Source organism: Microcaecilia unicolor, chromosome 5 (genome assembly GCF_901765095.1).
Source record: "Microcaecilia unicolor chromosome 5, aMicUni1.1, whole genome shotgun sequence".
Classification (NCBI taxonomy): Eukaryota; Metazoa; Chordata; class Amphibia; order Gymnophiona; family Siphonopidae; genus Microcaecilia; species Microcaecilia unicolor.
Genome location: NC_044035.1, coordinates 344112688 through 344129973, shown reverse-complemented (window position 1 = coordinate 344129973; position 17286 = coordinate 344112688). Strand labels below are relative to the sequence as shown.

The 17286-nt window shown below is 43.6% G+C and overlaps 1 protein-coding gene across 1 annotated transcript in view; it reads right to left on the bottom strand.

Annotated features, from left to right (window-relative positions):
• The window catches only part of LOC115471367 (cadherin-13-like), a 1126129-nt gene that overhangs the window by 449638 nt on the left and 659205 nt on the right, over positions 1 to 17286 (bottom strand). The window contains exon 7 of the mRNA XM_030205064.1: positions 5709 to 5887. Within this exon, the coding sequence (XP_030060924.1) occupies positions 5709 to 5887 (179 nt within the window). The remainder of the gene's footprint in view (positions 1 to 5708; positions 5888 to 17286) is intronic.

Below are 17286 nucleotides of genomic sequence, written 5' to 3'. Positions count from 1 at the left end.
AAAGCAGGCTGCACAAACGGAAGCCCAGTCTAAATATTCACAGTAGCTAATAAATTAATTTTTCCATGCACATAATTAAAAAATAAAATAAAGAGGCTTTTGATGAGGCAGGCAAAACAAAGTAAGCCAATTGCTCAGAATTCACAGTCAATATGCATCTTAAGATGTATGTTTCCCTGTAATCATTGTAAATATGAATATTTTAGAGGAACTTGCATATCAAATGTGAGCAGCCTTTGCTGAAGAGAGTAATACTGTAATTTTCATCATAAAAGAAAGTACAGATGAGGAACAGAAGAGTGAAATTCCATTCTAGTCTGGGCAACCAGCACAAGCTTGCATTTTGTATGTTGGTCCACTGGTTGCTGACAGATACGTATATGCTTCTATCGCAGAAGGAAGGGTCTGTTTAGGATTCTTTTCAGCTGGAACTATCCTATAAGATAGTAGCATTGCAAATAATAACTGATAAAGACCAAAAGGGCCCATCCAGTTGGCCAAAAGCTGATAAAGACCAAAAGGGCCCACCTAGTTGGCCAAAAGCTGATAAAGACCAAAAGGGCCCACCTAGTTGGCCAAAAGCTGATAGAGACCAAAAGGGCCCACCTAGTTGGCCAAAAGCTGATAAAGACCAAAAGGGCCCACCCAGTTGGCCAAAAGCTGATAGAGACCAAAAGGGCCCACCCAGTTGGCCAAAAGCTGATAAAGACCAAAAGGGCCCACTCAGATGGCCAGCGCTGAATATTCGCTTAACCAGTTATGTTAGTGTCAGCCAAAAAACAAGCAAACAAATGAATATTCAATTTCGGTCACCAGAAATGTCCTAGCATTGATACTCTGGGTCAGCGCCAACCGCAGCACTTATGCTGGCTGTCTCCTGCTGGCTGAATATTGACCCTTATGTGCATTAGACACACTCCTGACTCACCCATGCTCCTCCCAGGTCCTCGCCCCCTTGCAGTTGTGCTCTATCACTCTGAAATTCAGCCAGCGGCAGGCAGTGTGGTCAGCTGATGCCGGATATTCAATGCCAGGCCATATCTGGTGACTGGCAAGTAATGTCCAGTTTCAGTTTTGGCTGTGTCATCTTAAATGGCTACGCATGACCGAAAATGGATGTGCGCCAAAATTAAAACCAGCGCACTTCCATTTTCGGCATAAGACCTTAATGCCACACATTAAATTAGCGGTAAGGTCTCACGCGTTAACCGGATAGTTATCGTCAGCATGTGTACACGGTCAATTACTGTTGGGTAAGCATCATGCAGTAGAAAATTTCTACCGTGTGTTTTGGACACGCGTCAAAAATGGAATTACTGCCCGGGGCACGCAGAAGCGGGACGGTAGTTGCAATGTGCGTAGGCGCCTACACACCTTAGTAAAAGGACCCCTTAGATTGTGAGCCCTCCAGGGACAGAGAAATGCCCAGTGTACCTGAATGTAACTCACCTTGAGCTACTACTGAAAAAGGTGTGAGCAAAATCTAAATAAGTAAATAAATATTTGAGATTCTACACGGAATGTTGGTTCTATTTGAGATTCTGTTGCTACTGTTTGAGATTCTACACAGAATGTTGCTAGTGGTCTAGTGATTAGAGCACCGGTCTTGCAATCCATAGGTGGCAGGTTCAAATCCCACTGCTGCTGCTTGTGATCTTGGGCAAGTTACTTAACCCTTCATTGTCTCACATACAAACTTAGATTTTGAGCCCTCCTGGGACAGAGAAATACCCAGTATACCTGAATGTAACTCACCTTGAGCTACTACTGAAGAAGGTGTGAGCAAAATCTAAATAAATAAATATATGGAATGTTGCTACTATTGAAGATCCTACATGGAATGTTGCCACTTTTTGAGATTCTGGAATGTTGCTACTATTTGAGATTCTAGATGGAATGTTGCTAGTGGAGGAGTGGCCTAGTGGTTAGAGCACTGGTCTTGCAATCCAGAGGTGGCCGGTTCAAATCCCACTGCTGCTCCTTGTGACCTTGGGCAAGTCACTTAACCCTCCATTGCCTCAGGTACAAACTTAGATTGTGAGCCCTCCTGGGACAGAGAAATATCCAGTGTACCTGATGTAACTCACTTTGAGCTACTACTGAAAAAGGTGTGAACAAAAATCCAAATAAATATATGGAATGTTGCTACTATTGAAGATTCTGCAAGGAATGTTGCCACTTTTTTGAGATTCTGGAATGTTGCTACTATTTGAGATTCTAGATGGAATGTTGCTAGTGGAGGAGTGGCAATCCAGAGGTGGTCAGTTCAAATCCCACTGCTGCTCCTTGTGACCTTGGGCAAGTCACTTAACCCTCTATTGCCTCAGGTACAAACTTAGATTGTGAGCCCTCCTGGGACAGAGAAATATCCAGTGTACCTGAGTGTAACTCACCTTGAGCTATCACTGAAAAGGTGTGAGCAAATCTAAATGAATAAAAATAAATGTACATGCATTACACACTTCTGAACAAAACTCAGACAGAGAACTGTCTTTGTATGCTTCTATCATTACAAACAGAAATAAGACCATAATTTCCTGCCCTCTGCCAGTTAATGCAGCAGAACGCTGATAACAATTACGATATGATTAGTTTTCTTTTTCCTGCATTTTCAAAAATGGTTTCATAAAAACAAACCTAGACTGGCACTTTTATCTGATTGCAAGTGTATGTAAATTGTCCCACTCTGGAAGGAACAGTGACCTCCACAAACAACCTTCAGCTAGGAGAAATATCTGCAGATGACTATCTGTCCCTTCCTACCACTAATGCACTCATTTGCAAGGCACAGTTGAACACAGTATCTGATATTTCCAACAGAGAAACAAAAATTTGAATAATTTGTGTAACAGATTAAAATCTACATAGACAAAAATTTCACTGTCGCATTTCAGTCAGTTTTACTTAAATGTGATACATGGGACACCCAGAGTTGGGAAGTCAGAAGCATTCTACGATGTTATAATTCTGAAGCGCTATCTGTCTTACGTCCTTATGGCGGACAATTTTATAACTGGCACCTTCATTTAGGCATCTGTTTTATAAAGGAACTAAGGTGCCTAGCTGCAAGCATCTAAATGACGGACTCGTATTTGGAAAAGCGAAATACGAAAGCGCCAAACCCCTAAGAGAAAAACTACACTGGCTCCCACTAAAAGAACGAGAATTACGTTCAAAATCTGTACCCTGGTTCATAAAATCATTTATGGCGAGGCCCCGGTATATATGTCAGACCTCATAGACTTACCAACCAGGAACACAAAAAGATCATGCACATTCTTGAACCTCCATTACCCCAGTTACAAAGGACTTAAATATAAATCAACAGATGCGTCTAGCTTCTCCTACATCAGCACGCAACTATGGAATGCACTGCCAAATGCCATAAAAACAATGCACGACCTGGCAGCCTTCCGGAAATTACTAAAGACCAACCTGTTCGAAAAGACATACCATAATGATCCTTCATAAATGACCTGACATCAAAACTCTACCAGAACCAGACAACATCGAACTCTCTTTACCTGTTTGCTTCAATCAATTTGTCACTAATGAACGTTAATGCATTACCCCCTTATCTCTCACACCTGAAATGAACTGTTTATCTACTTACTTTATAATTTATTTCAACATTTATGATCTTTCTTCTTCAACGCCTGTCGACTCCGGCGCCTTTGTTGTGTGATCATCTGTTTCTGACGCCTTACGTCCTGCACCGGCCCCGTGCAGGACATAAGGCATCAGAAACAGATGATCACACAACGAAAGCATTGGAGTTGACTGGCGCTGAAGAAGACTCTTCGGCTGGCGGGGACTGGGGACCCCGCCAGCAAACAAGGTACCTGATGATGCGGCAGCGGGGCGGGAGATGGGTGGCGGGGGGGGGGGGCAAATGTAGAGGGGGCCAGGGCATAATCTGTGGGGACCCATGCCCCTGTGACCCCACGTAGCTACGCCCCTGATATCACCGCTTAGGTAGTCAGAAGCGATTTAGCTGGGCAGGAACCTGTCCTGTTTAGATAAATTGTTTGAATATTGGGCAGACAGAATTAGAAAAATTAGTGAAGTATTAAGACATGACAAGAAAAACTGCAAGACTCTGGAAATAGCCATGTTGAGTTATTTCTATTGCTGTAGGAGGCCTTAGGCAACATTACGTCAAAGATCCACAAATGTCTACAAAATTTTGAAATGTGAAATCAGTAGCCTTATAAAAACAGTTTTACCGGGATCAGGCTATATTTTATAAATGATGTCTGCATAAGGGGTCCTTTTACTAAGGTGCGCTGAAAAATGGCTGGCAGTAGTGTAGACACATGTTTTGGGTGCGCGCAGAATCATTTTCAGCGCACCAGCAAAAAAATGCCTTATTAACATTTTTGCCAAAAATGGATGTGCAGCAAAACGAAAACTGCCACGCGTCCATTTTGGGTCTGAGACCTTACCGCCAGCCATTGACCTAGTGGTAAAGTCTCACGTGGTAACCGGGCAGTAATGACCTATGTGTGTCAAATGCCACTTGGTGTGCACCCATTACACGCATCTGAAAATAATTTCAAACGCGCGTATCGGACGCGTGCCAAAATGAAATTATCGCAAGAGCCACACGGTAGTCAGGCAGTACCTCCATTTTGGCGCACGTTGGGCACGTGTAGACGCTTACGCGGCTTAGTAAAAGGACCCCTAAGCTTCTGGGTGAAGCGCAAATTCTCCAGTAATGCCAGACAACTCTTTCTTTGCGTTACGCGCTATGAATACTACTACTACTACTTATCATCATAATAACCACGGGAAGAGGAAGCAGCGTCCACAGCCTATACAGACTGAAAAAAGTACTTGGCGTCACTGGCCATCAGAGCAGAAAATTGACCACTTGCTTAATGGATGTAATAAAATCACCCAAACTGACTACAAACCAGTGGCGTTCCTAGGGGGGCTGACACCCGGGCCGATGCCCCCCCCCCCCGGAACAGCGCGACACCCCCTCCCCCGGTGAAAGAACCCCTGATCCCACGGCGAAAGAATCCCCCCCCCTCGGGTGCACGCCGCTGGGGGGGGGATGCCACGCACCTGCCGGCTCTTCGTTTTCATGCTCCCTCTGCCCCGGAACAGGAAGTAACCTGTTCCGGGGCAAAGGGAGCATGAAAACGAAGAGCCGACAGGCGCGTGGCACCCCCCCCAGCAGTGTGCACCCGGGGCGGACCGCCCCCACCCCTTGGTACGCCACTGCTACAAACAATGTCAAATCAGGGTAGCCACAATGATCCACTGGAGCCTGTGCAAGAAGTACGACTTCAGAGTCATCAAATATTGGTATAACCACCACAGAGAAAATGAAATCATCAAGATTTTATGGGACTTTCAAATTCAAACAGACTGGCTTTTGGAACCTGCCCTAATCTGCAAACGCAATCTTTAGTGACATTTATAGAATTTGGGGAACAGCGGCTGCCGTTACAAAGCTATTTGTTTTTTAATATCGGGTCCAATAATATGAACAATAATGAGCAGATCACAAGCCAAGGTGTCATTTAAAAAAAATAAAAATAAAAATCAGAAAACAATTAAAAATGTTCCTCCAGTCTTTGAAACGCAAAACTCTACAGGACACAAGCTTGTCTGAAATTCATTCTGTAACTGCATGATAACCTGCTCTATCCCTGGTCTCTATAACAGAAAAAGTAATCAAGGGCAAGTCCGCTACTCACCTCACGGTCCAGCAAGGCAGGTGATACAACAGTCACGATGTCTCCTTTTTCTGGATCGATGTAGAACATGTTAGGTGATGGTGTGTCCGGGGTCTGTTTGAGAATGTTGTAGCGTAGGACTGCATTGTCTGTTGTGGGGTCATCTGCATCGAAGGCTTTCATATTCATCACAGTAGTTCCTGAAGGGAATATGACATATTTGGTCATTAGCACCTCTTAACAAGAAAACATCAAAGTGATCTATGTCCCGTCTTAAAGAGTCTCAATCATTCTCTTGAATATGCACAGAGCTGTCGTTCGAGTTCAGACACCTGTACGGAAGACAACGTGCACAAAAGTAAGACTATATTTTCATTCTGCAGACCGCAGAAAGAATGCACAAATTGGAATTGACATGTTCAGGTCGGGATGTTTCCATTTCCTCTCGAATTTTAGAAAAGGATCTGCTAATAGAGAGGACTTTTTACAAGCTTACCGCACGCTAAAACTGAACTACCGCCAGACCAATGCGGGCGCTGGCAGTAGTTCTGGGTTCAGCGTGCGCCATTTCCACCATTTTGTTTTGTCTAGCACGGCGCTAACCTGGCTGTAATCCAGCATCGATGTGCGCTTACCACGGGACCCCTTACCGCCACCTGAATGGGTGGTGGCAAGTGCTCCTCACTGCATGGGCATGCGAAAAGAGTTATCTTACTGCATGGCCATTTTTGGGGGGAGCCTTTCTTACCCACTGTGGTAAAAATAGCCCTGGCGTGCGGGAAAAATGGCCCCCGCCACTACCGCAGGGCCCTTTCCCCCCCACAAGCCTCTTCTAAAATACAGGCAAGAATGTATGTACAGTATATGTAGTACACAAGGAGTAGAGGCTGACCACAGACTAGACCAACTCTGGAGATGATATTGATGAAAATACTTTATTGATTATTCAAAAGGATCGTGTCAGGTGCCGTTTACAGAACAGCGCTTGAGCTGATTTCTGCATGAACCTTTGGGCATGAGGATTTACACCAGCTGAAACCCGGTATAAATCCTGGTGCATGTTAGGTGCAGACTCCATCTTTCTCAAGCAAACAAAGTTTGCAGTTAATGCGTTTTAATGCAGGATTTTACCTTGCAATTACTGCAGATTTTATGCAGCACTTTTTGAAGGCTTTCCCACTTTTTTTGTAGCTCATGCACTAATGTTCCTATTAGCTCACAGTTACCTGCAGAGAGTAAATGTGGGAACAATTACCCCTGGATTCTATATAGCACGCCTAGAGTTACGGGCGGTTCTATGCATAAATCTAGGCGCGTAGATTAATTGATTTAACAAGTTGTTAAGCGTTAACAACTCTTAACCAGCAATAACAAGCACTAATTGGCAAAAATGAAAATTTACACACGTAAATGCACTGTGCCCTAAATTCCAGTGGCGTAGCTATGTGGGGCCAGGGGGGCCTGGGCCCCCGTAGATTTGGTCCTGGACCCCCCTGCTGACGACCCGCCCAACCCCCCCCCCCCTCATGCCGTCACCTACCTTTGCTGGCGGGGGACCCCAACCCCCGCCAGCCGAGGTCCTCTTCTCATACAAGGCTTCCTTCTGTTTCTTACGTGCAGGACGTCAGAAACAGAAGGAAGCCTTTTGCGAGAAGAAGAGGACCTCGGCTGGCGGGGGTTGGGGTCCCCCGCCAGCAAAGGCATGCGACAGCGGGTTGGCGGCGGGAGGGAGGGTCGAGAGGGTCGGCGGCAGGGGGGGTGTCACCAATGGCGGGGGGGGGGGCTAAAATGTGCCCCCTCACCTCGGGCTCTGGACCCCCCTCCCGCCGAAGTCTGGCTATGCCCCTGCTAAATTCTAACTCCTGCAGGCAAAAAGGGGAATGACTTGCATCCGTTATGTGGCTTAAATTCTGGATGATATTGCATGGGCAGAATTTAAGCGATTGGACTTTATGTTTATAGGGTTCCTTAGGAAAGGATTGTAGAGATTTTCATTAAAGTTTTTCACACTCATTTTTGAGTAAATTTATAAACAAGAAATAAAAATTTTTGAAAGGTTACAGAGCAAGGTGTACTGATAATGTATAGAACGTGGTAGTGAACCGTCGTTACGGCTAGGATCACTGAAAAGTTAGCTCGGCTGTGGTAACAGTCTATACTGAATTCTCCTTTAATTATATATATATATATATATATATATATATATAATATTTCAAGCGCTTAAAGGTACCGAGGTCTGAACAGGTCCCCTCAATTACTCATTTCAAGCCCTTGTTGGAAATAACACGCTGCCAAGACATTGTAAAATGGGAAATGCATGTATAATTTTTTGGCTCCTTCTCCCCGAACCATGCCTATGACGCATCCCCCTCTGAGTCTGCGCATTCCAGGCTTCTGCACATGTAAACGGCAGCAGCCTAATATCATCAATCACACATATAGCAAAACCTGCACTTGTAAATACTTGCACAAGGCTTCAAAAATGACCTCCTTAATGAATTATAAAGTGTTGCCATGTACAGGAACAAATGACTAAGCTTTTGGCAAACTCATTAACCCCATTTATACCCTGCATTACAATGCATGCTGCATCTTAGCACGGCTCGCTTTCTGAAATTGTTCGGTATAAAACAGCATCTTTTTACATTCTAATGAAAATATTCTGAAACAGAGAAGTGCTATCAATCAGCATTCATCTTAAAATGGGGGCATAAAATACAGGAAATGATTGTTTCCTCAAACAGGGCCGGATTAACCCTATATTGGGCCCTAGGCAAACATATATTTCAGGGCCCCCTCCCCCGCCATAATTTCTCCTCTCCACTGTTTTCTCTGGGTTGAGTAGCATTCAGTATTCACGTAGCCATAGTGCAACGTCTTGGAGACATAAGTGGCTGTAAGTACATAAGTATTGCCACACTGGGAAAGAGCAAAGTTCCATCAAGCCCAGCATCCTGTTTCCAACAGTGGTCAATCCAGGTCACAAATACCTGGCTAGATCCCAAAAAGCTCAATACATTTTATGCTGCTTATCTCAGAAATAAGCAGTGGATTTTCCCCAAGTCAATTTAATAATGGTCTATGGACTTTTCCTTTAGGAAGCCATCCAGACCCTTTTAAAACCCCGCTAAGCTAACTGCCTTTACCACATTCTCTGGCAGGAATTTATACCAGCTATCCCCAGGATTCTATATAGGGGGCTTCTAGAGATCTGCGCTAAAATCCAAGCATATTGTATAACAACACGTGTAACTTAATTGGCTTAACAGCTAATCAGCATTGATAACAGCTCTTAACAAGCAATATTGAGCACTAATTGGCAATAATTTATTTATGCATTCTTGTATCCCACTCTTATCCAGTTCAAAGTGGCTTACAAATTACATTCTCGTTAACAGTTTCAGTATTGGTTTACATTTTACAGTTTGGTTGAGACTTATAGGGGTCCTTTTACTAAGATGCACTGAAAAATGGCCTGCACTGGCATAGATGCGTGTATTGGGTTGTGTGTAGGTCCATTTTTTTCAGTGCGCCTGCAAAAAAGGCCTTTCTTTATTTTGTCCGAAAATGGACGTGTGGCAAAATAAAAATTGGCACGCGTCCATTTTGGGGCCTTCCTAAAATGAATGCATGTCGATATAGATTAACATTGGTGCAAATGGTGGCGCCTAAAGTTAGGCGCAATTCCCGGGCATTAGTGCTATTCTATAAACCATGCCTAACTTTAAGAGCAGCTTATAGACTAGCGCTTTCTTTGCACCGAGTTTTGTTAGTGCCATATATAGAATCTAGCCCTAAGTGGCTATATCGCGCAACATAGCCGGTTAGGCACATATATTCAGTGCCAAACCGCCTATGCTTAGTGGTTAAAACAGGCTGAAAATAGCAGGTTTACCTTTAAGCACTAAGCACTTACTCAGTATGCATAAATTTTATAGAATAGGCTTAGAGTTCTGTGCGGTTTATAGAATACTAGTAAAAAAGGCCCGTTTCTGACACAAATGAAACGGGCGCTAGCAAGGTTTTCCTCGGAGTGTGTATGTTTGAGAGTGTGTGAGAGTGACTCTGTGAGAGAGAGTGACTGAATGTGCGTGTGTGTGTGTGACAGAGAGAGAGTGAGACTGGGTGCGAGTGTGTCTGTGAGAGAGAGAGTGTGTGTGTGAGAATGAATGTGTCAGGGCCCCCCTCCCTCCCTCCCTCCCTCCCAATTCCAGGGTCATCCCCCCTCCCTCCCTCCCTCCCTCCCTCTCTTTGAGTGCCAGGGTCATCCCCTCCCTCCGAGTTTCAGGGTCGTCCTTTCTTTCCATCCTTCCTTGATCCAGTATCTTCAGTCTTACCTATCATCTCTACTCCTCTATCCAGCATCTTCCCCTTGACCAGTGGCGTAGCAAGGGTGGGGTAGTGGGGGCGGTCCGCCCCGGGTGCACGCCGCTGGGGGGGGGTGTCGGCTCCGCTGGTTCCCTGCTCCCTCTGCCCCAGATCAGGTTACTTCCTGTTCCGGGGCAGAGGGAGCAGGGAACCAGCGGAACCGACACCCCCCCGCCCCCCAGCGGCGTGCACACGGCAGGCAAGAATGCACTCGGGGGGGGGGGGCTTGGGTGATTTGCCGAGGGGGGGTTGATGCGCTGAGGGGGGCTTGGGTGATGTACTGAAGGAGGGTTGATGCGCCGAGGGGGGGTGTCATGCTGCACCCCCCCCAGGTGTTTCGGGAGGGCGGCTGTTGAGCGCGCCAGTGGCGTCATGCAGGCTTGAGCCTTTTTTGTGTGTGTGTGTGTGTGTGTGTGTGTGTGTTGCTGTCAAGCTGTATGGCAGTTTGGGAGGGGGGGGTTGGATTAGCTGTGAGGCATGGATTTTTTTTTTTACTCTGGGTTCTGATGTTGATGTTGTTTGCTGACGTCTGCCTGTGCTACGGAACCTAGCAGACCAACTCCGAAGAAGTCACGAACACAGGCAGCAAGACGCATAGAACGTTGGAGGTGAGAATTATTATATAGGATGATGAGTGGCTCTGCACGTGGCCAAATTTGGTCGTGTACATTTAGGCCACGTTTTACTTGGTGTAAATCAGATGCCTAAATTAGGAGCAGATCGGGTGTATTCTATACTAATGTGCATAGAATGTAGAAATGCCCACACCCCACCCATGGCCATGCCGCCTTTTCACCTCTGCGATTTAGAATTTAGGCGCACCACGTTATTGAATACACTTAGCGAGTTGTGGGTGTAAATCTCAATTAATGCCAATTAGTGCTGATAATTGCTTGTTAATATCCATTTAGCAGCGTTGATTAGCTAGTTAACCAATTAAGTTATGCGCGTTGTTCTAGAACACACTTCAATTTCCACACAGAAATTAAGGCACCATATATAGAATCGGGGGGTTAGTGCTGAATATCGGCTTAACCCATTAACTTGCCACGGTTAAACATGAAACTGGATATTCAATTCTGGACACCAGAAATGGCCTGGCATTGTATAGGCTTAAAAAGCAGATGGGCAAGTGACCCGTTAGTCCCAGTAAAATGGAAGGTGAAGAAGCAGACATGATGGAAGATGAAGTTACAAGCCTTTATTGTAGAGAGCGGTTAAAAGGACGCTGAACATGGCCATGTTTCGTACATGAACACCATAACTGGTTCCCAGACACTTTTTCATATATTTAATTATTAGTTTTATGTTAATATGTATTTATTGACCAATTTAAGTATTTATATTTTGTTTCAGTTGAGCCCACTCCTCAAGTCACTTCACTGGCTCCCTGTCCGCTTCCGTATGCAGTTCAAACTTCTCTTACTGACCTTTAAATGCATCCATTCTGCAGCCCCCCATTACCTATCCACTCTCATCTCTCCCTACATTCCTCCCCGTGACCTCCGCTCGCTGGACAAATCTCTCTTGTCATCCCCCTTCTCCTCCACTGCTAACTCCAGACTTCATTCCTTTTCCCTCGTGGCACCTTATGCCTGGAATGGACTTCCTGAGCCTGTACGCCTAGCTCCATCTCTACCTGTTTTCAAATCTATGCTGAAAACCCACCTTTTCACCACTGCTTTTGGCTCCTAGCCACTACTCATTTGCCTCCCCCCACCCCCTTGTTCCTTCTCAGCCAGTACTTCCCTCGCCCTTAATTGTCTTGTCTGTCTGTATTATTTTAGATTGTAAGCTCTGTTGAGCAGGGACTGTCTCTCTGTGTCAGGTGTTCAGCGCTGCGTGCGTCTGGTAGCGCTATACAAATGCTAATGCTAATAATAATAATAATTTTATGTTGATATGGTTAGGGTGGAGGACTTTGGTCCTGGGAAACTGAGGAACTGAGTTTGATTCCCACTTCAGGCAAAGGCAGCTCCTTGTGACTCTGGGCAAGTCACTTAACCCTCCACTGCCCCAGGTACAAATAAGTACCTGTATACAATATGTAAGCCGCATTGAGCCTGCCATGAGTGGGAAAGCGCAGGGTACATATGTAACAAAAAAAAATAAATTTAGATTGCAATATGATTTACACGTATGCTAACTTATGTTTTCTTATGTTGATTAGTATTATATCGCCCCCGAAGCAGTCCTGCTGGGGAAAACATGGTCCTTTAGATTGTAAGCTCCATTGAGCAGGGACTGTCCTTCTTTGTTAAACTGTACAGCACTGCGTAACCCTAGTAGCGCTCTAGAAATGTTAAGTAGCAGTAGTACTGTTGGGCATCCTTCTACTCAGCATTGTTGGCTGACTATGAGGGGGCATGAGTCTAAGTCTAGGAAGGATAGAAAGGTCTCTACTTTGAAATATCTTGAGAAATATGACTACAATTTCAGCAAATTTCAATTAAGCTGTGTATCTTTGCCATTATAAATGGGAATTGCTAATAAGATGGCAGAGACATCAAAATACTCAGATTTCATTTCTTGAAGCATAATGTTAAATTCATATGTGTAATCACCTCGATTCCACCGCACTATGCCCATTAGGAAGGCATATTGCAATCCTCAATTTCCCTTGTATGAGTATAATGAACCAGGTTTAATATAACATTGAGAAAATTGAAAATTAAACATTACTTTCATAAATGCATATTTAAAAAAATCATGTACAATGTAAACGTATTTAGATTAATGGAAACTGATCAGATAAAATTATACAGCTCTTTTCTCAAATGAGAGTCAGGATGCCAGCAAATGTCTAAAAGCCATACAGCCTGATGACAGTAGCAAGGATCATACAATGAAACATAGTGGAAATGAAAATAGCAGTATATGTATGTATTTGTAACATTTGTATCCCACATTTTCCCACCCATTAGCAGGCTCAATGTGGCTTACATAATACCGTAAAGGCGATCGCCAGGTCCGGTAGATGTTAAACAAATACAGTATAAAATAAGGGTCAGGTAAGGTTAGGGTATACAAGTACAATAAGGGTCAAGGAAATAAGGAATATATAATGTCCAATACGATGTAAGGTTTTGATGCATTGCAGAGTTGAGGCATTTAAGTTGGGTCAGTAGGGTAGACCTTGCAAAACAATTTCTCCTACTTAGGTACACAAATGTGGAATGCACTACCAAAGAGTGTGAAAACGATCCATGACCATCTAAACTTCAGGCGATCATTAAAGACCTAAACAGATAGGTCTTTAATGATCGCCTGAAGTTTAGATGGTCATGGATCGTTTTCACACTCTTTGGTAGTGCATTCCACATTTGTGTACCTAAGTAGGAGAAATTGGATGCATAGGTTGATTTGTATCCGAGTCCAATGCAGCTTGAATAGTGGAGGTTCAAATAGGTACTTGACAATCTGGTTCTGTTTCTGGTCGGAAGATCTATCAAGTCAACCACGTATCCTGGGGTTTCAACATAGATAATCTTGCGGACTAAAGAGCAAATTTTAAAGGTAATGCGTTCCTTGATTGGGAGCCAGTGCAGTTTTAATCGGAGAGGATTAGCGCTATCGAATCGTGTTTGGCCGAATATCAGTCTGGCAGCTGTGTTTTGGGCTGTCTGGAGTTTCTTCATAAGCTGTACTTTACATCCCGCATATATTCCATTGCAGTACTCTGCGTGGCTCAGAACCATTGATTGTATCAAGTTACGGAATATTTCCCTCGAGAAATAAGGTCTAAGACGTTTAAGTTTCCACACAGAATGAAACATCCTCTTTATAATGGAGTTAACTTGGCTCTCAAGTGTAAGATGGCTACCAATAGTAACACCCAAGATTTTGAGGCTATCAGAAATAGGAAGAGAATAAACAGGAGTGTTTAGGGTTGTGGGTTTATAATTATTGTATGGGGATGAGAGGATAAGACAATGTGTTTGTTTGGTGTTTAGCTTCAATTGAAATGAGTTAGCCCATGAGTTAGTATACAGTGTTAGACCTCAAAAATCACAGCAAATTAGATCAACAGTAATATAAGTATATATATATAATATACAACACTCTATAAAAACAGCAAATGGAAAAACATGAGGCAGTAATTTTCAGTCCCCCTCCCCCCACACACTCTTAAGAATATAGGAATAGCCATACTAGGTCAGACCAATGGTCCATATAAGCCAGTATGCTGCTTCCAATATTGGCCAATCCAGGTCACAAGTACCTGGCAGAAACCCAATTAATAGCAGCATTCCAGAACCTGCAATAGTAGCAACATTCCGGAATCCCAGAGTAGCAAGATTCTGGAACCCTAAAGAGTAACAAGATTCCATTCAGAATCTCAAAGACTAGCAACATTCTATGCTACCAATCCCAGAGCAAGCAGTGGCATCCCCATGTCTGTCTCAATAGCAGACTATGGACTTTTCCTCTAGGAACTTGTCCAAACCTTTATTAAAACCAGATACATTAACTGCTGTTACCACAGCCTCCAGCACCTATCCCTTTAAATGTTAAGTGGGGAGGTACATGCAGGGAGTTGAACTCCCAGAAAGGCCACATGATGTCCTGAGCTGGGCAGCTGTGTTGTGCTTGAGGCCTGTGAACCCTTCCAATGATCTGACCTTAATCTTCTATTCTGGGCATGGAAGGTTTACTGGAACTCGCTGCCTTACTAAGCCTGGAGCTCGTTTCTGAATACGTGAGTTGAGGTGAGTGTTGTAGGAGATACAGACAAGTGAGTGAGGCAACAGTTGTATCAGGGGAGATGAGGCGGGTTTTCATGGGTTATTGCAGTTATCCACTGCACATCATCACCATGAACGCACAGGGATTCAGTTAGGCTGAATATACCAATATTGGATAGTTTTTTTTTGTCCATGGAAGAAATTTGTTCAAATGTATCTAAATAGGTTTTGAAACAAACTCTTTACCCATTCATTCTTCTTGATGAACCGTAAAGTTGGCAGTCAGCATCAAAGAGTCCTTTTACTAAGGTGCGCTAACAGATTTAACACACGCTAATGATTTGGCCCAACAACATTAGTTGCTGGAGAAGCTGAGCAAGTAAGATCTTCTGGCTTGGAAGAGACTGTTTTCACATAGATCTGCAGATATTTCTCCTGATAAAAATTTGGATGGCAATAGCAGATTTAGCTAAAACACTGCTTCCAGTAATTAATGATATGACACCTCGAATTAATCATTTGGAAGCTAGACTGCAATCACAGGAAGAAAAGATTGCTAAGCTAAAATCTGAGCATGGAAATCACGAAGTAGCAAAATCTGATATAAAGTAGGTACAATCAGTTCAAACTATTTTAGTAACTGATGGGGCTACTTGCCTCTCTGGTTTGATGGGTTACAGAGTAATAGGGGAATTTGAAAGTACTGGATCTTTTCTTAATATTTTTCCTTTATTCTCCTTTGTTATGAGAATTGGAACTACTAATTGTAGTGGACTTGAACTGAATAATTTCTGGGGAGGGGAGGTTTCATGATAGCGTTGTGCTTATTATTTCAATCCGTTTTTTTGTACAAGTTTAGCTTCATTTGTCTTTATTTGAAATTTCATAAATAAAAAAATGTTCTAAAAATGGAATAATCTTATCAATGGGGTGGAGCCCCACCAAATTGGTCTGCATAGGGCCCCACACTTGCTAAGACGGGCCCTGGATACGCCTATGAGTTATGTGCAGAACTGCACATAACTCTGGGTGCACTATATAGAGTCTGGGGGGTAAATGCTCCCACATCAACTCTTTGCAGGTAACTGTGAGCTAATAGTAACTAACATTTATTAATTTAGATTTTGCTCACACCTTTTTCAGTAGTAGCTCTAGATGAGTTACATTCAGATACACTGGATATTTCTCTGTCCCTGGAGATCTCACAATCTAAGTTGGTACCTGAGGCAATGGAGGGTTAAGTGACTTGCCCAAGATCACAAGGAGTGGCAATGGAGGGTTAAGTGACTTGCCCAAGATCAGAAGGAGCAGCAGTGGGATTTGAACCAGCCACCTCTGGATTGCAAGACTGGTGCTTTAACCACTAGGCCACTCCTCCACTAGCAACATTCCATCTAGAATCTCAAATAGTAGCAACATTCCATTTATTTATTTAGATTTTGCTCACACCTTTTTCAGTAGTAGCTCAAGGTGAGTTACATTCAGGTACTCTGGATATTTCTCTGTCCCAGGAGGGCTCACAATCTAAGTTTGTACCTGAGGCAATGGAGGGTTAAGTGACTTGCCCAAGATCAGAAGGAGCAGCAGTGGGATTTGAACCAGCCACCTCTGGATTGCAAGACCGGTGCGCTAACCACTAGGTCACTCCTCCACTCCACATTAGTGCATGGCCTGCAAAAAGAGTGGGAAAGCCTTTAAAAAGTGCTGTGTAAAATCTGCAGTAATTGCATGGTAAAATCCTGCATTAAAACACGGTAACTGCAAACTTTAGTGCACTGTAGTAAGGGCCTCTTTGGGGCCGTTTTACGAAGGCACGCTGAAAAAATGGCCTGCAGTAGTGTAGACGTATGTTTTGGGTGCACACAAAATCATTTTTCAGCGCACCTATAAAAAATGCCTTTTTAAAATTTTTGTCGAAAATGGACGTGCGTCAAAATGAAAATTGCCGCACGTCAATTTTGGGTCTAAGACCTTACCACCAGCCATTGACCTAGCGATAAGGTCTCATGCAATAACCGGGCGCTAATGGTCTATGCACGTAGAATGACGATTACCGCCAAATTACCACCCCTGGCACAGAGCAGAGAGGTTAAGTATTTGACGGCTCCACTTTAGGTTCTAAAAAGTGCAACGGACGGTTTTGCTCCCAAAAAAGCGTATTGTGAAATAGGCGCAATGTTGAGCAAACCGAATGTGAAAGAGATTCCTATGCTGCAGATAAGTGTTTTCAAGTTTCTATTTTTGAACTAGTAATCACTACCAACCATGTATAAATGATTAAAATGTTACAAGAAGTTTACATTATTTACATAAATATTTCAAATAATTAAAGGAGGTTTTTTTTAGACCTATGAGGACATTTGCACGGCTGCTCCCATTGTAAAACACATTGTTAACAAGTCGAGCATCTGAGGTCTTTTCCTCCGTTTCAAAGAACATTTATCAGAGTTCTGCCCATTCAGTGTTCTATTATAGAATAAGGCAGGAATCAGCATATGCGCACCTAACTTTCGGTGCAAGCACTGGCTGGTGTAAACAGTTGTGCT